General features: G+C 27.1%; 2 protein-coding genes across 2 annotated transcripts; both read right to left on the reverse strand.

Moving 5' to 3' along the window:
* Positions 1–2,440: 2,440 nt before the first annotated feature.
* Positions 2,441–17,068, reverse strand: LOC135928794 (uncharacterized). Its single transcript, XM_065465258.1, has 7 exons — positions 16,764–17,068; positions 10,307–10,987; positions 8,195–8,440; positions 7,550–7,724; positions 7,018–7,219; positions 2,792–2,957; positions 2,441–2,681 (listed from the first exon to the last, which is right to left on the reverse strand). Exons 1-7 carry the CDS (start codon positions 17,066–17,068, stop codon positions 2,519–2,521), a joined length of 1,938 nt encoding a protein of 645 aa, XP_065321330.1. The 3' UTR covers positions 2,441–2,518.
* Positions 17,069–17,780: 712 nt separating this feature from the next.
* On the reverse strand, positions 17,781–18,620 carry LOC135928795 (uncharacterized). Its single transcript, XM_065465259.1, has one exon. The coding sequence runs from the start codon at positions 18,618–18,620 to the stop codon at positions 17,781–17,783; it is 840 nt and encodes a 279-aa protein (XP_065321331.1).
* Positions 18,621–19,077: the final 457 nt, after the last annotated feature.

Raw genomic sequence — 19,077 nt, forward strand, 5'->3', positions numbered from 1 at the left:
ATATAGACATTATATGAGAAAGAGATAATGCCATTTATTAAACATCTTTGAAGATCTATAGACATTCTAGTGCTGTAACTATAATGCATAGCAAAAAAATCTACTTCTCATGGTCTAGGAACCCATTAATTGTATCTTCGGTCCTAGAAGCCGTTAAATATATTATATTTAACATTATTATAATCTTATTTAAATGATATTTTATTCAACATAAATTTAAGGATTCCAGATATATTCTAATTAATTACCAGCTGCTATACAATATTTCCCAAAATCAAAAGAATGTAAATTATAATACAAGTGAAAGGGTACAATTGGGCAAAAAACTTAGAAGGGTAGTCCAATTAAAAAAACACTATGGAAAGAAGTTTATATATTTATTTAGCTTGCCTTTCAAAGTTACTATCTGAAGATGCTGAGTTCAATGCAGAATTAAATTATCACACTATAAGTATTTTAACGTAGTTATTTCTTCAATGTTTGTAAAAAAAAGACTTATTATTAGCTTAAAAACTAAGACAAGTAACCTTTTAAGGAGTTAGAAATAGTGCTCTTCTATTCTATTTCTTATCTTCTCCTTCTTTTCTTTTCTCCATCTTTTCTTTTCTTCTCTTCTCTTTTCCTTTTTACCATTAAAACATTTTATAATCCATTTTTCAAAATACTTTCTTTCTTTCTTTATAATTATTTTTAAAAAAATAAAAAAAACTAAAAGCTAAACAAATTTACTATGATTTAATAAGAATTCTATCAATTTTTAAATAATATTTTAATATTGATATAATATAATATATAAAATAAAATATTGCCTGAATTTTTGCTTGCGTTTTAATATATATGTAATATGATATGTAATGAATAATATTTTAATATATATCATAAGGAGTTTTTAAAATAACCTTCCCCAGCATGCCCAAGATTGGAATTCCAATCATGCTCGACTCAATTATTTCGTTTTTAATTTTTTTTAACGGACAAGGGGACCTATTTTTAATATCAATTGTTCAATTCAATCTTATAAGAATACACAGAAATAGAAAATTATTTATTGGTGACTGATAATGTCATTAAATAGTAAGTGATATATTTGAATTATTTAATAGATATGTTAATAATGTTAAAAATAAAGTGCAACAGCTAGATTATTTTATAAGAAATGAAAGAATATTCATTATAATATGGCATCATTTCATTTGCTAAATTTAAAAGTTTTTTAATTTTTATTATTAATTATTGATAATTGAATGGCGGATCTTACATACAAAAAATCATAGAATTTAAAAGAATAAGAAAAAAAGATGTATTAAAAAATAAAAGAAATAATAGTAATATAAAATTTCTAATCTAAAACATTTTTTATGTTTCATTGATAGAGACATAATCTTAGAATGATATAAAAATTACATGAATTATCATTAAAGTATTACTAGTTAAATGGCTCATTTTGAACCGATTTTTAAAAATGGCTAACTCAACATTTTATTAGGAAAAAAATATTATTGAAAGCCTTAAGATTTTGCTCATAGGTGGCACAAAGGTTTGAACATCTATTAACGAAATCACGAGGCTTAGACCATATTTTTCTGACTAAAATATTGAGTTAGAGGTTTTTAAAAATCGGCTAAAATCGAACCGTTTAACAAAACCAAGTATTACACAAACAGGACAAAAAAAAGAAATTTACGAAAACTGCAAAAAAAACATTAACTCAAAAAACTGTATCTCAGGATAAATTTATAATCCATTAACTTCGGGTGTTGTTAAAAGAATAGATCCATTATCTATAATTGAACAAAAAGAATTTGTAAAAAATGATGGAAGATAAATGTAATTTTATAGGTTTATATTCTGTCAATTTATTACAAATATTATCTTGTATGGGATTATGAAAATTTCTCGAAGATCTAAGAAAAATTGATGAAGGCTTCAAATATGAAACTGATAATTTAAAACAGTTATTAAAAGCTCTGCAGATATTTTTTTTCTTCTACTATTTAAAGTTTAAAATTTTAGATACTTAAAAAAAAATAAGATACAAGTATCTTATCGAAATTTCAGCCTAGCATTTTAAGTATAAAATTTTAAAAAGCATCCAATTTTCTGAAAAATTTCCCAACCCTGAAATCAATCAATTAAAATGGATTTTTTAATATTACAAATAAATATTTTTTACTTGTCCATTTTCAGAGTTTGAAAAAAAATTCTTATATTATTATCATGAATGGAATTAAAGAAAAATTGATCTCATAAAGCGGATGTTAAAAATCGACTAGCAGTTAAATCTTATAAGATCTCACAACGAATCTAGGCTTAAATAATCATAAATATTGAAGTAAAAGTTCTCACTAATTAATACTATTAATTTATATTTTAAAAGCAAATAATTTTTTTTACTACTAACTCTTTAGAGTAAAATATAATAAATTCAGGAATACTCAAGTTTTATTATCGTTACACGAGTTATATTTACAAATATACATATCTTCATGTAAAAATACAGGAAACAGTTTTAAAGCTTCTATTCGTCAGCTGACTCTGGAATTATGTCGGCGAATTTGGACTTGATGACTTGCAAATTCTCAAATTTCCCATGTTTGACTTCAAAATCTACCATCCTTTTGTACACTAGACGTCTAGACTTCTTATCGAATTTTATGGTAGACATTTCCTCCAAAACTTGTCTAATTTTATTTTTTTGTAAATAATATATTATAATTTAGGCAATTTTAATTTTAAGGATTCAATGAATCGTTAATTGTAATTAAAAAATATATATGCTTGTAATACCAACCTAGCTTCTTGATGCCGAGAACGCTTGAGAAAAGCATCCAAATACCTGAACCAAATGTCAGTTCTTTTGGGATAATTTTGGAGGACTTTTTTGAAAATGGTTTTACTCCGTTCAGGGTGTCCATAATCAAATTCGAGTAGAGCGAATTTCACTATCATCTCAACATCTAATGAATTTTGTTAAACAGTTATTTTTAAAAATACTTAGAAAAACGAAGTTTTGAAAAAAATAAAGAAAATGAATCCCTACCACATCTAATTATAATTTAAATTGTTTATATTAAATACAGAACTTAAAATTTATACTTATAAAAAAAATTAGTATTAATTACAGTGTTGTGATGATTTGAAATATATTGACGATTAAATTTAGTGTTGTTAAACGGTTCTTTTGAGCCGATTTTTAAAAACGGCTAACTCAATATTTCACCCAGAAAAATATTACGTAAGCCTGAAGATTTTGCTCACAGGAGGAACAAAGGTCCAGACATATATTATCGAAATCTCGAGGCTTAAGCAATATTTTTTTGACTAAAATATTGAGTTAGCCGTTTTAAAAAATCGGCTCAAAACGAGAAAATTCTTTTATTCCTCCTTGTGTTATTTTAATTATTTTTTGCAAACAAAATATTTTTATATGAATTGGTTTTAATTTAATCGTCAACTTCTCCGTTTTATGGCGATTTCCAGGTTACCCAGGTAGGCCAGTTTTCTTTCTGATTTTTCTTTTCCATTTTTGACGGTCCTGAGCATCAATATTTGTAAGATTCATGCTTCTAATATCCGCCACTATCATATTTGCCCACGTCATCTTGGGTCTTCCTCTAGGTCTTGATCCTCCTACTTCCATCAAGGTGCATCTCTTTACCCAGTCATCTTTTGTCATACGTCCCAAACCATCTTAGTCTATTTCGTCGCATTACCACTCCAATCATTTCTATACCCAATATTGCTCGCAATTCCTTGCTAGTTTTTCTCTCTCTCAGAAAACCCCACACATCCATCTAATCATTCTCATCTCTGTTCTTTTTTGCTTCGTGAGTCGTTTTTATTGCTCATGTTTCTCCGCCATAAACTAAACAACTCCTCACACAGCTTACGTAAACTTTTCCCTTTAACTTCAGAGAGACTTTTTTATTTGTTAGAATAGACGCATCTCTCTGAACTTCTTCATGTTTCAATAAATCATCACAACACTGTAATTCAAACTATTTATTTAATTAAAATTATGTAAAATATCATTTTGTAAAAAAAACAAAAGTATTCAAAAATATTTTTTTACTAGTGTTATATTAATTCCTAAGATTTTAGGATGTAAGGGCTATTAGTTCAATTTATAAAACGTGGAATATATGGTTCCACTGGCAAAATTCAAATATCTAATACTTTAAAACAGGTTTATTTTTTTATTAAATTTAAAATTATATCAAATCTTTGGTATAGAAAAAATAATAAAAATAACAATATCCCCCCCCCCCCTAACTTTTTCCCTTCTTTTTAAGAGTTGTTAAAGTAGCGCGCTATTGGTAGCTATAGCTAATAGCGGCTACTTTTTTTGTAATTATTTAATTTTTTAGCGCGCTACTTTTTTTGAAAGTAGCTAAGCTACTTCTAAAAAATATAATGAAGGTAAGTATAAAAAGAAAATTAAATATAATATCATAATTAATTATAATTTTTATGATTTATTATTTAATTTTGAAATTAAAATATAATTTCAATTTGTAATTTATATTTTCATTTGTATTATAAACTTAAATCACGTGTTAATAATTTAAAATGTCATCGCATATGGATATCCAAATCGTTGAAAGTGATTCAGACAATGATATTAATGAAATGGAAGATACCAGGGAAGAAAATGTTCTTAATAGCTATAATACAAATTTCCCATTCCCTAGATTTGAAAATTTTTTAAAATAAATATATAACCAAAACTGGTTTCAAATTTATTTGTTTAAAATGTAAAAAAAAATATTTCCTCAAATCAATCCAGTAGCTATAACCTTAAGAAACACCTAAAGGCAAATTGTCATTTTTACATTCTAATAATATTTATTTTATAAGACTGTTCATGAGTTTTAAGGAAATGGAGAAACATCTAAATAATTTTGGTATAGGCGATTCTACATCCAAAAAGACTAATTCAATTCAAACCAAATTAATTAATAATGCAAAAGACAATATTTCTCAGAAATTGGCTGATAAAGTTATTGTTGATTTTATAATTTATACAGTTCAGCCAATGTCCTTAGTTGATAATCCATCATTTACCATGATGATTAAAAATCTATCCCCTGGTACAACAATTTTATGCCGCCAGACACTAATGAATAAAATAGCAGATAATTTTAAAATGATGATCAGAGATATCATATATATGTAAAACGGAAGATAGTTGAACACATAACAGAAGGTAAAAACTTATTTATATTTATAAATTGATCTGATTAAATATTTTTGAGTATTTGGGAATCACAGGCCACTGGCTATACCCGTGGCATTAGTCCTCAAAATGATAATAGGATGCCAGACATACGATGTACTACTTGCAAATAAAATTATAGACAATCTATCTTATATTAAAAATATGTATATAAGATTAAATACGCCCTTACCCTCAAGTGCTAGTGTCGAGAGATTATTTAATAAGACAAAACTTATACTTTCTGATGGTCGCTCTAGACTTGGGGATGATAATATTGAAATGATTTTATTATTAAAATGCAACAAATTACCATAAATATTTATTTTTATTACATAAATTTTTTTATAGTCAAAACTAACTATATTTTAATTTTTATAAATGTTAATTTTTATATATTTACAATACAATAACATTATAAGCAAAAAATAAAAAATTTGTTTGTAATTTTTTTTTATAAAAGTAGCTTAAAAAGTAGCTAAAGCTACTTTTAAAAAATAATAGCTAATAACGATCTATTTTTGCCAAATAGCGCTAGCGGTAGCGCGCTACTTTTAAAAGTAGCGTTTTACAACTCTGCTTTTTACACATCTCTTTTAAAAACAATAATAAACAAAAACTTTATTAATTTATCAAAATACATAACACTCTCAAAGATCAATCCTTATATCCCTCTCTCATATAATAAAAAACGGTATATTCAAGTTAATGGTTCCCTTATTTAAATGTTTGTCCTATCCTTCCAGTCCGTTTAGTTAAAATTTTACGAAAACTTTTTCAAAAATTTAAAAGAGTTTGACAAGAAAACCTTTTTCTGTAGATCGTAAAATTGAAAGCTTCATTTTTGATTTTCTATGCTTTAAAAATCCTATTATATTTATTTAGAAAATATTAGGAATTTTAAGGATAGATTTGATCAAAAATCTTGTTTGAGAATCCTTTTTTAATAAAAAATCTTGAGAGATCGAATTCCTTAAAGATTTTTTTATCTTTGAGCAAATGATAGAAAATATTTGTAATTTTATTTTTTTAAAAAATGTAAAAATTGTTTATTTTTATTATTTTTGTAAAATGTTTATTTTATTGTTTTGGCATTATTTTGTGAAAATTTACATATAAAATACAATAAAAAGTTAAATTTCTGGCTAAATTACTACTAATATATGTAAACGACAATAATACAAAAATATCTGTCGAAAATACTACAATATGAACTAAATATCACGTCAATAATAGTTTTAGTAAAATATAATGTTTTATAAATAACCTTTAGCCCAAATTTATTTGTAACATTTTATCTCTTTTATTAAAATATGTATTCTTTTTCATTTTCAAAACTTGGTTAACTTGATATATCTTCAAGATTAATTACAAATATAATTAATAATAATATTCTCTCTTTCAAAATCAATAAAATTGAATGGCGAAATAAGCAACAGGTTCATTTATCTGCATACAGAAACTTCAGAAACTTTATATTCCAGCCAATTACAACTTTTACCAACGGAGAACTTACTCCTATCAACTTCTGTTATTTTAAAAAAATTCATATCTGACAAAATTAAATTAAAAACACTATACAACTAAACACTTTTAAATACAACTATTGTTTCTAATTGCTATATTTTATATAATATTAATCAGTGTTTTTGTGAAATCCCATGAATAAATTGTCCGATCCTGGTCACGTGCTTATATTTGTAGATCTCTAGCAAGAGGCAAAAATCAAAAATTTAAGTCATGAGTAGCCTTAAAACACAAATAGTAAACGCAAATAAATAATGTGTATATATATAACTCACGATCTCTTTTATCCAAAATTTGGAAAGATCTTTCTAGCATTTGTCGGGCCAATTGAACTTTTTTGAGAACTTTCACGCAAAATTCAGTGTAAGAAGTCCAGATTTCGAGATCCTTAGCAAGGCTCTTAGCAGAGGCCTTCTTATGCTTGGCATTGGAATCTACTGTTAGAAGTAATATTCGTCTGTACGTTTCGTCTGCCTTCTGATAATTAATTAAAATGAGTATTATAACATAGAGTTTGGAAAAGGGAACAGAACTTGAAACAAAATCTAAAAGCGGAATCCTTTTTCTTAAAATTTTTTACAGGATTTACGCATCGTTTGAGCCCCATTTTAATTATTATAAACGAGGCTCAGGAGGTAGTAATGGGATGTGCTAAAAATAAAAATGGTAGTATCGGGCGATATCATTATTAGCATCGGTACACCTCGGATTTATGTAACAGATGTTGATTCATTCTTTATTACTCCCCAAAACCATAGATATTTATTTTAACTAATCTTTGTATAATTAATATTGATTAAAAAAAACCTGGATTAAATTATTTTGAACGTAAATCCTGACGAGAAGCATGTATATTTTTTTGGGTTCGTTAAACTTGAGAGCTTCTTGCAAAATACTTTGAAAAGCGTCCGCTTCCGGTCCAGCGGCCATTAGCTCGAGATTCAACATGGCCGTCCATATATTGAGTCTCTCCTGTTCTTCTCTGATTTTAAATAGGTACAACAAATTTCGAGTAAAAATTTCTAGAATAATTCACAAAATGGTGAGTAGGGACTATTACTATATATCAAATTCGACGATATGTCTATTGATAATATATCACAACTCTAAGAAATTTTTATAATTGAATAAATGTATTTAAAGTAGAAAGATATGGGTTACCCTGCATTCATACACAAGTTACAGAGTGACGGTTTCACTTATTAAAGGTGTACATGCATTGAAGTCACCTTAGTCAATGCCATTGGTTCTGTCATTAAAAGGCATTTTCAAATGCGGTCTTCAATGTGTGTATACATTTTTTATAATGTAATTTAATGAATGAACTGTCAATCTAGATTATTGTTAGTGTGATTCGTGCCAGGTATAGGTTCGATATCTGGCAGCTGGAGATTATCGGTGCATTTCTCATTGCGTGCAGGAAATTTAATAATTTTTTTTCTAAAATGAAACCTGAATGATATAGTTTCGAGGGCCCTTTTAGAGAGACTCCTAGCGTCCGATATCTGATTCAGTTTCACGAAAAATGCTATATAACGAGTCCACACAAGGGAATCGTTAGGGTGGGCGAGGAGAGATCTTTCGAAATTTTCTACGCTTTCGACATTTTTTTCGGGATCGTGTTGCGAGTCGCCACTTTGCAAAAGTTTTATGAATGCATCTACCTCGAGTTGTTCGTCCATTCGTTTTCGGGACCGTCTATAAAATATTTTAAGATACAAATAAAGAAAGATAGTTAATAATTTTAATTTTTTTTAAAAAAAAAATTTAATTAAGGATTATGGCTTCATTTGACCCGGTGTGTTTTAGCAAATTTTTCAAAACTCCAATAAATTAATTTTAAAAATGTCATATTTTTGCCGGGATCAATTCCGGCACGTATGGAGTTCCGGCCAAATAAGGTTTTTCAAAATTAAAATACGCACGATATATCTAAGTATTAAAAAAAAATTACTAAAGCTCCAATCTTAAACCTCCTTATGACACATATATATATATACATGTTAGCGTCAATGAGTTATTTTTTTCAATTTTAAATCATTTTTTTGAGCGTGTTTTTTTTAAATTTAAGATTTTGATTTTACCGGAAATGTATGCCGCCATGTTTGGAATACCTACCCTACGGATTTCAGATATTTTTCCATGAACTTTTTAAACTTAATAAAATTTAGATTAAATTTTCCCATATATTTTTTTATATTTACCAAAGTATAAAAATGTGGTATCTGTATCTGTATCTAGATAGATTTTTGATTAAATAATCTGTATCTAGATATTATTTTAGACGTTGTATCTGTATCTAGATCCATTTAAAAGGTATCTTTTAACAACTCTGTAAATTACAAATGACTCAAAGGTTAACGATTGTCTGCAATTCATAAGATAGGTATTCTAAACATGATGGAATATATTTCAAGTAATATCAGATTTTTATAAATTTAAAAAAAACGCGCTTCAAAAAAAATGATTTAAAATTGTAAAATTAATACATTGCCAGAAATAACACATTGACGCTAAACTAGTGTTGTTAAACGGCTCGTTTTGAGCCGATTTTTAAAAACGGCTAACTCAATCTTTTAGCCAGAAGAATATTGCTTAAGCCTCAAGATTTTGATAATATATGTCTAGACCTTTGTTCTTTCTATGAGCAAAATCTTCAGACATACGTAATATTTTTCTGGATGAAGTAGTGAGAGTCGTTTAACAACACTAACGCTAACATATATATTATTATATAAACAGGTCCGACAAAATTAAAAAGTACAGTTTTGATTTTAAGATGATTCAAATATGTAACTATTTTTGGATTTGATATTTTTTTTTCCTTCTAAATTATCAATTTTTGAAAAAAAATTTTCTTTAACAAATATTTTAGAATTCAAAATTTATTTTTTTTTAACTTTATGGCTCGTGTCCAAATATTTTTATAAAAAATATGAAATTTAAAAAATTTTAACGAAATTGTATGTTTAAAATTTTAATGTTTTCTAGAATTTTGTTTTGGACATGTTTTGATTTTATATTCGTGTTGTTAAAAACCCCGATTTGGGCCGATTTTAAAAAACGGCCTATTAAGATTATAACCAAAATATGTAAACCCGAAGATTTTGCTCATAGATAGACATTTTATATTTGCCATTAGAGATCTTCTGCAAAGTTAGGCCCGACCCGTACCCGGGTACGGTTAAAATAATCGGGTTCGGGCCGGGTCTAATATTTCGAAAAAAAATTCGGGCCGGGTCGAGTCGGACCTTGGAATTTTTTTTAAAATATATCTAAATTTATCAATTTTATATTGAATTTTTTATATTAAATAAAAATATTTGATTTTATTTATTGGGCCGGCAAAATTTTTTTTAAAAAAAATTTCGGGCCGGGCTGGGCTTGAAAAATTAGGCCCGATGCAGATCACTATTTGCCATATCTCGAGGCTTATATAATATTATTTTGGCCATAAATCTTATTCGGACCGTTTTTTTTAAAAAAAATGACACCCAAATCGGGCTTTTTAACCACAACACTTAAAAAAAAGGGATAATCATTTAATTTTAAAGAAATAAATACTTGCTAACGTGATCCGAAACCGCTTTACTCCCTTTAGACTCCTCTATATTTTCGAGCGAATCGCCATCTACAAGATCGAAGGGGCTGACATCTTCGTCATCTAACATGACTCCGTTTAATGGAGTGGCAGCAGTATCGGCCCACCAATCATATACATCGTTCGATTTGTCCTTTTTAACTATATTTTGTTTGAAATCGCTGTTTTTTAATTTAATAATCGCTTTCCTTTCCCTTAATTTTTTACTGGTAATATCTCGGACCGGGCGTGGATCAAAAAGCGAATCTTCGCAAGATGTCCTCAAGGATGTTTTATTCCTATCAACTTTTGTTTCGACTTCAACTGTAGTAACATTGTCCTCATTATGCGATGTTTTAACGTCGAAGTCGCCATTCGATGTTGATTCGCGAATAATTTCGGTTTTTTGTTCGTATTTAGCGATTTCTGATCTAACGCGATCATCATTCGCGGATTCACATTCGTGGTTCAATTTGACCTTCTTGTTCGCAACAACATTTTTCGATATTTTTGACATTTCGGCATTTTTAGGAATGATTTTGTCGATTTCATCAACGTTGACCATTGTATTATTAAGGGTTGCATTAACGCCGTCAGAATCTTTTAAAAAATGTCCACGAACGTATATAACTTTGTCCGCATTCGATATATCGCTGTCGGGGCCTCTAAAAATAAATAACATTTGAATAATTAAAATCTCCAATATTTTTTACAAAATTTTCAATGTGATCAGTAAAAAAATTTTATTTGTAATTTGACCAGTAAACTAATTCGGTTAGTAAAATATAATTAATAATGAAATTAGTTATTGATAGATGTCATTGAGTGTCCTAAAGAACAATGACTTTTTTAGCAAATTTTTCATAAGTATTGATGCTCAAAGAGTTATGGATCTGTTCCAATCATAAAATTTTCTCATATAGGGTAAAGTTAAAATATGATTTGACCAAACATAAATCGGGTGGTAAAAATTAGGCCGTAGATATAAATATTCCTTAAGGACTTAATACCTCTAAAAATCTAGGGGCTTCGTCCCCCCTCAGACCACCCGGTAAAGGGGTTGCAGTTTTGGCTGGCATTCTGCCAGGTTTATTTTTCAAATTTTGACAATATTAATGTTCATTTTAATTAAAATTACACAAGATTCGACATTTAATAAAGCTTAAATTTAATTTAACTAATAAAAGATAATTTCCCCCGGTATTAGAAATGTTGTAAATGTTAGATTTAATTTGCATAAAGATTTCTTTTGGATTTTGTTGTACTTTATATTTAATTTGCATAAAGATTTCTTTTGGATTTTGTTGTACTTTATATGTAATTTGCATAAAGAATTATCGAGGATTTATTGTTATAACGCGTGATAAAAAGATTATATTTGAATAGTTATGATTAGTTATAAGAAGATTGAAAAGAGTTTTGATGCACAATGACAATCTTGTCGTTGTGACAATGGTGTTGGAGAGCGGAGGAGACCGGCCCTTTACAACCTTCAGTCTAATGCAAATCACGCATTGTGACCGGTGGGACAACAAGGAGATGTGTCAAACTGTATTCTAATACAAAAAAAAAATTCCAGAAGAACGTAAGAAAAATATGTAAATAAAGATGAAAAGGAAAAATTATGTTGTTAAGATTATGTTTATGTAGGAATATAAAATCTAAAATTAAAGACAAAGGTAACATTCATAGTAGATAAGATATAATTGTGTTTAGTTATTTAAAGGTGATAGTTAGGAATTTTATATTTAGAAGTTGGAATTTTGAAACTAATAAAGACTATGATATTTTAGATTTTAGAATTATTATCAAGTGATCACTAGAAATAACTTTGACAAAGAAATAGAAACATAAATTGCGAAAGTTAATATTTAACTAATAGGTTGCTGAGATATAATAATTAAAAAATTCGGTGAATAAGATTAGAATATAACTTTATTGTTAGGAAATAGTTGATTAAATTCTTATTGAAGATTTACGTTTAACTTTTATTTTAAGGGCTGCGAGAGATAAAACAGCCTCAAGGATTAATGTGAATTAGTATATTAGGTTGTAGATTAACCAAAAAATCTTCATAGAGAGAATCGGCTTTTCGTCATTAGAAAATTTATGCCGCAATCGAGCTCAATTTGAGATCGGATTTTTATTTTGAATCATGAATAAGATTTAAGAAGAATCATACAATATTATTCTAATAATACAAAAGGAAAAACATGCTTTAGAAATATACATATCAGTTTTCAACAACGGTTGTGCGAAAAATTATAATGATTAGATTTCATAAGTTCTTCAAAGACGTGGGGTGAAAACCATAGTGATTAGAGTTAAGAGGTTGTTCATAAACGTAAGTATGAAAACTTTTATGATTAGATGTCATTGATTTCTCAACAACGTATGTATGAAAAGAGATTTATATATTTCAGCAGTTTTTTTTTAAAGACTTGAGTGTCAAAGAGTACATGAGGAAATAAATACACAATGATAATTTTGTTAAAAGATAGGTTTTGATATATATTTTGGAATAGGATTTTTAGATATAAATTTAGTATAGACATGGCTAAAAAGAAGATGAGGATCAATAGCTAAAGGATGAGTACAAGTAAATTTATCAATGAAAATATGGGTCTAGGCTTTATTAAGGGGAGAGGGGTGATAGAATTTGATATATTTATATAATTTATTATATTTTGCTACGTATTATAAATAAGATTTAGTATAATTTACGCCATTTATTAAAGGCAGAATTAGTTTAGAGGAGATAAATGTAGACATTAGGATAAGGTTGGTATAATTATATATTTTATTATTATATTTGTATTAGGTAGTTTATATTTGAGAATAAATATAAGAAAGTGATAAAATATTTCAGAAGTTATTTAAATAGATTATTTTAGGTAGAAATAGATGTGATTACCCGATATCTCAGCAAGAGCAAACTGTCGTAGAAGACCCGGAAGTCTGAAAGATAGATACGATTACAAGAATAAGAGGCAACAACCAATCAATAACAAGAGAAAGGGGAAAACAAGCAAATTGATAGGAAGTAGGGTCAAGACGTTATGCTGCAATCGTTAATCGCTGACCAATAATAGCCAATTATTACCGAAACTTTAGTCTTGATAGGAAACAAGCTACGATAAATTGTAAAAAAGATTAAGACAGACTAGCAAAAAACAAGAGAGGAAAAGAAACTGGATGTCATCGATAATCGTTATCAATCGTGGATAGTGGAAAACAGGCGTGTATCAAGTTCGTCAGTGGCTTACAGCGATAAAAAGCTGATCGTTTCACAGGGTGACAAGCGACAAAGCCTTCGTTAGAACTTAGAAGACAGCAAAAATTAAGAAGAATAAGTCGAGATCGAAAGAAGATTGATCATTCGCAGAATGTTGGGTCTAATTTAAGTAGGGAGGTGTTGTAAATGTTAGATTTAATTTGCATAAAGATTTCTTTTGGATTTTGTTGTACTTTATATTTAATTTGCATAAAGATTTTTTTTGGATTTTGTTGTACTTTATATGTAATTTGCATAAAGAATTCTCGAGGATTTATTGTTATAACGCGTGATAAAAAGATTATATTTGAATAGTTATGATTAGTTATAAGAAGATTGAAAAGAGTTTTGATGCACAATGACAATCTTGTCGTTGTGACAAGAAATATATGTGGTATTCTATATTAAAGCAAATATATATAGGTAGTTTTATATATTCCTTCTATATATAAAAAAACTCAAAGGCTTGAAGGAACATATTTTAAATGAGTTATTTTATTTATAATTAAAAGTTGATCAAATGAATGGGGTAGGAATGGAAATCTTTCTTTCTTTTTCAGTTGATTCTATATAAGAAATTTATTAATGAAATAAGATCGATTTACCTTTTAAATACAAATTACTATTTGCTTAAATTATAAATGATATATTAACATTAATAATTATTATTACACATCATATAAATTGCATAAATTTAGAATATATTATTTTATTGTAAATGCAATCAGTTAGATTATAAGTGATTATGCTATTGTTAAAAAATACCAGGGCTGTGAACCCTCCTTCTAAAAAAAAGGTTAGGGTTTAGGTTCATTCAAAAAAATTTTATTTTATAAGGTTAAAATTCTAAGATATTTTTATATAAATAGATTAATATATCCTTAAATAATCAATATATCAAAAAAATTATTTGTGACAAAAATGGAGATAGAATAACTTCTAACTCAGGTGACAAAATATTTTAATATGTCAATTTTTGATATATATTCTATTAATTGAAGTTCATTTTTTTATGATATAAATAACTTATAAAAATTAAAAATTAATAGATATATTCAAATAATATAATAAGAATATACATTAATAGTTATATTTCCTTTTATCTCGTAATAAATAGTTTAAATCCTTTAATATAAATATATTAAAAATAATTATAATTACATTTTAAATATCAATAGTACTAAATCCGCAAGTTGGCGTATGATATTTTATGGTAAAAAAAATTGAAAATATTTTTTTGTTTTAATATATTTTAAAATCATATTATTATTACTTAAAAAGGTGTTTAAACTAAACTGCAAATGCCAAGGTAAACTATAAATGCTGAGGTAAAAATCCTTGATATTTACTCTAATTGAAGTCGAATTCATTTTCTTATGATATAAATAACTTAAAAAAAACTCAATTTTTAGATATATTCAGTATTAGGAATTTGTCCTAAAATAATACATGCAAAGTATTATAATCTATCTAATAATTTAATTTTTATAAGTTATTTTATATCACAAGAAAATGAAGAATAAATATATCAAAAATTTTACCTAAACATTTGCAGTTTACCTAGACATTTATAGTTTAGTCAAACCGTAAAAACGGATTTCGATTTTATTCATAAAAATAATTGGTTTTTTTTAGATATAACCTTTTTTAAAAATTTTATTACATTTTATTTTTGTTAAAAACAGCATTATAGATCGAATCGTATCGAAAATTTTATAATATTGACCGATTACCGATATTTTAAAATGGGTAAAACATTGGCGATCCGATCCGATAAAAAATATCGGTACATCCTTGAATAATTAAAATAATTAAGGTTTTTTTTAAAAAATTTATTTGAATAAAAAATTCGTTGTGGACAAACCAGTAATATTTAAAATAATTAAAATTTAAAAAATAAAAATTCTATAATATTAGATCCGCAAGTTGGCGTATTATTATTATTTTTTTTATTTCACAATATTTTATATTAAATTAAAAATTATTACTTATATAAGTAAACTTTGATCCATTTTATTATTTAAGACAAAATAAAAAAAATTGATCGAAACAAATTACGTTTTAAATTAATCCTAAGCTAAAACAAAACAATTTATTTTTAAAAATAATTTACGTCTATTTTACTCAGAGACCTGCAGAAGTACCCTTTGCAAGACTCGGCCTTGATTTTTTTAAAAAAAAGAAATTAGACCGACCCGATGTTTTTTAGGGCCGGGCAGGCAAATTTTTTTTTAGCCTGGCCCGGGTTTTACTGTGAAATAATCTTTATAGCAATTTTTTTTTTATTGCATTTACATAGATTAATTATAAATGCCATTCTCAATAATTATAATGAATTCCATAGCAAAATAATAAAATTTATTCAAAATATAATGATTGTAAGATTAAAAAAGATGTTTATATCTATCATAAAAATACCTAAATGTTCCATTTTTAATAAATAAGTGTTCATCAAATTATTTTGACATAAAATATCAGTTGTTTAATTTAATTTTGATGTATTAGTGATCTGCATCGGGCCCTAATTTTTAAAAGCCGGCCCGGCATTAACCCTAAATTTTTTTTTAAAAAATTTACCAGCTCGGCACGGCTCGAATTTATTTAAATAAAAAAATTAATCTTTATAATAACTCAAAATTCAAGATAAGTGCTATATGGCGTCTAGTTTCCATAAATAAAATCAAATATTTTTATTTTACATAAAAAATTCAACATAAAAATTGATGTATTTTTAAAAAACTCCAAGGCTCGACCCGGCCCGAACCCGATTTTTTTAAAAAAGTAGGCCAGGCCCGGCAGATCCCTAATTTAGTATACATGGTAAAATAGTATATTTGTAATAAATTTTTACATAATATTTAAAAAATAAATGACGATCAAATATATAATATATAACAAAACAGATATAAAAAATACATCATAATTTTAAAAAATTCAGATTTTCTATATATATACCCTTGTATATTTCAATATAAATTATATTCACCTTTTTATAATAATTTGAAAACTCATAAGGAATTGTAAATTCATTAGGAATTGATGCTACATTAAGAATGATTTCGTGGGGATTGATTAATCGATATTTGTTTTTTAATACTCCAAAGAAATTTTCTATTGGTTTAAGCTGCGACAAATAGCGTGGTAAATATTCTATTCGCTCTTTAAACCTATCAATGAAATGGCCTTTAATGTAGTCCATAACAATAACCGCATCACTTGATATGATATTAATAAGCTCTGTCATATAATCTTGAAATAATAGACTATTATAAGGTCCTTCAATGGTGAGATGTATCACACCTTCGACTCCAATAGTACATAATACACTTATATTTTTATTCTTAGATGGTAAGACTTTCAAGATTTGCGTAATTTTATATGGTGCCCCGGTGTAAATAGGTACAACATGTAAATCGAGGCCTGTCTCGTCTAAGATAAATATTTTTTCTTTGGCTAAATTCAATATTTCCATACTAACGTATATTGATAACGCCCGGTGTGTTTCTCCGACCAGGTTACTTTCCTGTACATTTTTTGGACTATCTTTTTTTTTTTTAAAAAATATTTTCTTAAAGCTCCTTCGCTTATAGGAAATCTCAGAGGTAAATTTTCTATAATATATTTAATTGTGAATGCATTGTTATAGCCATTAAAAAATCCATAATTTTTCTTTCTGTAGTGAGGGTGTCTTTATTTTTTACCTCTCTTTCCAATTATATAATCTTTTCATCAATTCCTGATTCTCTTTTTTATCAAATTCAATACGCAAATATCATCTACAAATAATTTCTATATTATCAATTCTCCCTCTTTAAGTGATGATTCTATTATCGATCCAACAAATTTAATCTCGGCAATTCTAAGAAGGAAATATAAAAACTGGAATAAGGAAACCCGAGAAGAGAGCGAATGGAAATGAAAGATATCGAAAAGTAATATAGATATATGTTTTTATCGTCTATAAATAAATTAAGACGCGAAGCAATTTCCCGAAATCATAAGAGAGGCTTTGAAAGATTATGTAATTGGAAAGAGAGGTAGAAAAAAAAAGACACCTTCAATATAGAAAGAAAAATTATGGAACTTTTAATGATGTTTTTTACACCAATATTAACTTTATTTTGCATTTATATAATATTATAATAAATCTATGTATAATAATAAATATCATAATATTTTTTAATTCATTCTATAGTCAATGTTTCACCCTCCGTGGCAGAGTCTTGTTCCGATTCATATTCAATATCATTATTTTCTTTAATATTTTTAATCAATCTTAAATTATGATACACTCTTACTAATTTTCCTGCTGTAGAAGCCTTTAATCTATTTCTGTTTTTCGTGTGAATATTGCCCCAAACCAACCAATTTCTTTCAGAAGAAGAAGTCGAACTAGGAAATGTTAGTAAAATATTAGCGACTTCTCTTAATGGGCAAGGTGGGCAAAATGCATTCCACCAACTTGAGGCCGAAATTTGATTGTTTCTTATGGAAGTTACAACTTTCCACATATTATGGCTATTAAATATACCGCTTTTGCTTCTGAAATTTACTATATTACTCAAAATATTTTGATTATCACCACCTTGTAAAATACCCAATTCTTGTATTATATTACATGCTTCATCAAATTCAGTATTAGTAAGATGCTCCCCTTGATATTGGGGGTCCAATAAATAAGCAGCATTGTGAGCACATGTATTTATATCAGTTTTTCTCTTTTCAAACATAACCTTAATTTTTTTTTCTTGAGATGGAGAAAATATAGAATCATGGCATGATTGTATTATGTGTTTTTCCAAATTAAGCATCTCGTTTTTTACTTGGGCCAAAGTACATTTATCCCCTTGCACTTTCAACAATGAGGTAGCTAAAGGTTGGAGTATAGCTAAAAATTTTAAATTTTTCGTCCAAAATTCTTCGTTTAATATATTATTGGTAATTTCTATGGGACAATTATCACAAACAGCTTCTTCAACAACTGATGCTTTTAGAGCTTTCTTGCATATTTGAATTTGCTCCATACATTTTATTGACGATGCCCATCTTGTTTGGCTAATTGTACTTAATGTAGATGGTATGCCATGAAGATTCTTATTACGGGAAAATACTGCAGCTGGTATGTGTTTATTCTTGAAAAATTTAACAATTTTTTAATTATTGAAATATGGTCACTGAAGGCGTCCAATCGTTCAAAATCGTGAAAGAATAACTGCAATGTATGCGCTGCACAACCATACAATTGACCGGAGGAGTATTTGACTGGTCAAATACGGTCAAATACTCTAAAATATTAATGGCGAATAAATATTTTGATATAATTAACTAGTATGCATTAAAAGCATGTTTATCAATCTTATTATTTTTTTATTAAAATATAAATATGTAATTTTTCTAAATATAGTAATATTTTTAGTTATTTTTTTGCCTAATCATTGCCGTTTCTCGCCTTCTTTATTTTTTTCAATTCATTTTTCTTAA

This window comes from Gordionus sp. m RMFG-2023, chromosome 4 (assembly GCF_954871325.1).
Source record: "Gordionus sp. m RMFG-2023 chromosome 4, tfGorSpeb1-WG-v2, whole genome shotgun sequence".
In the NCBI taxonomy this organism is placed as follows: Eukaryota; Metazoa; Nematomorpha; class Gordioida; order Chordodea; family Parachordodidae; genus Gordionus; species Gordionus sp. m RMFG-2023.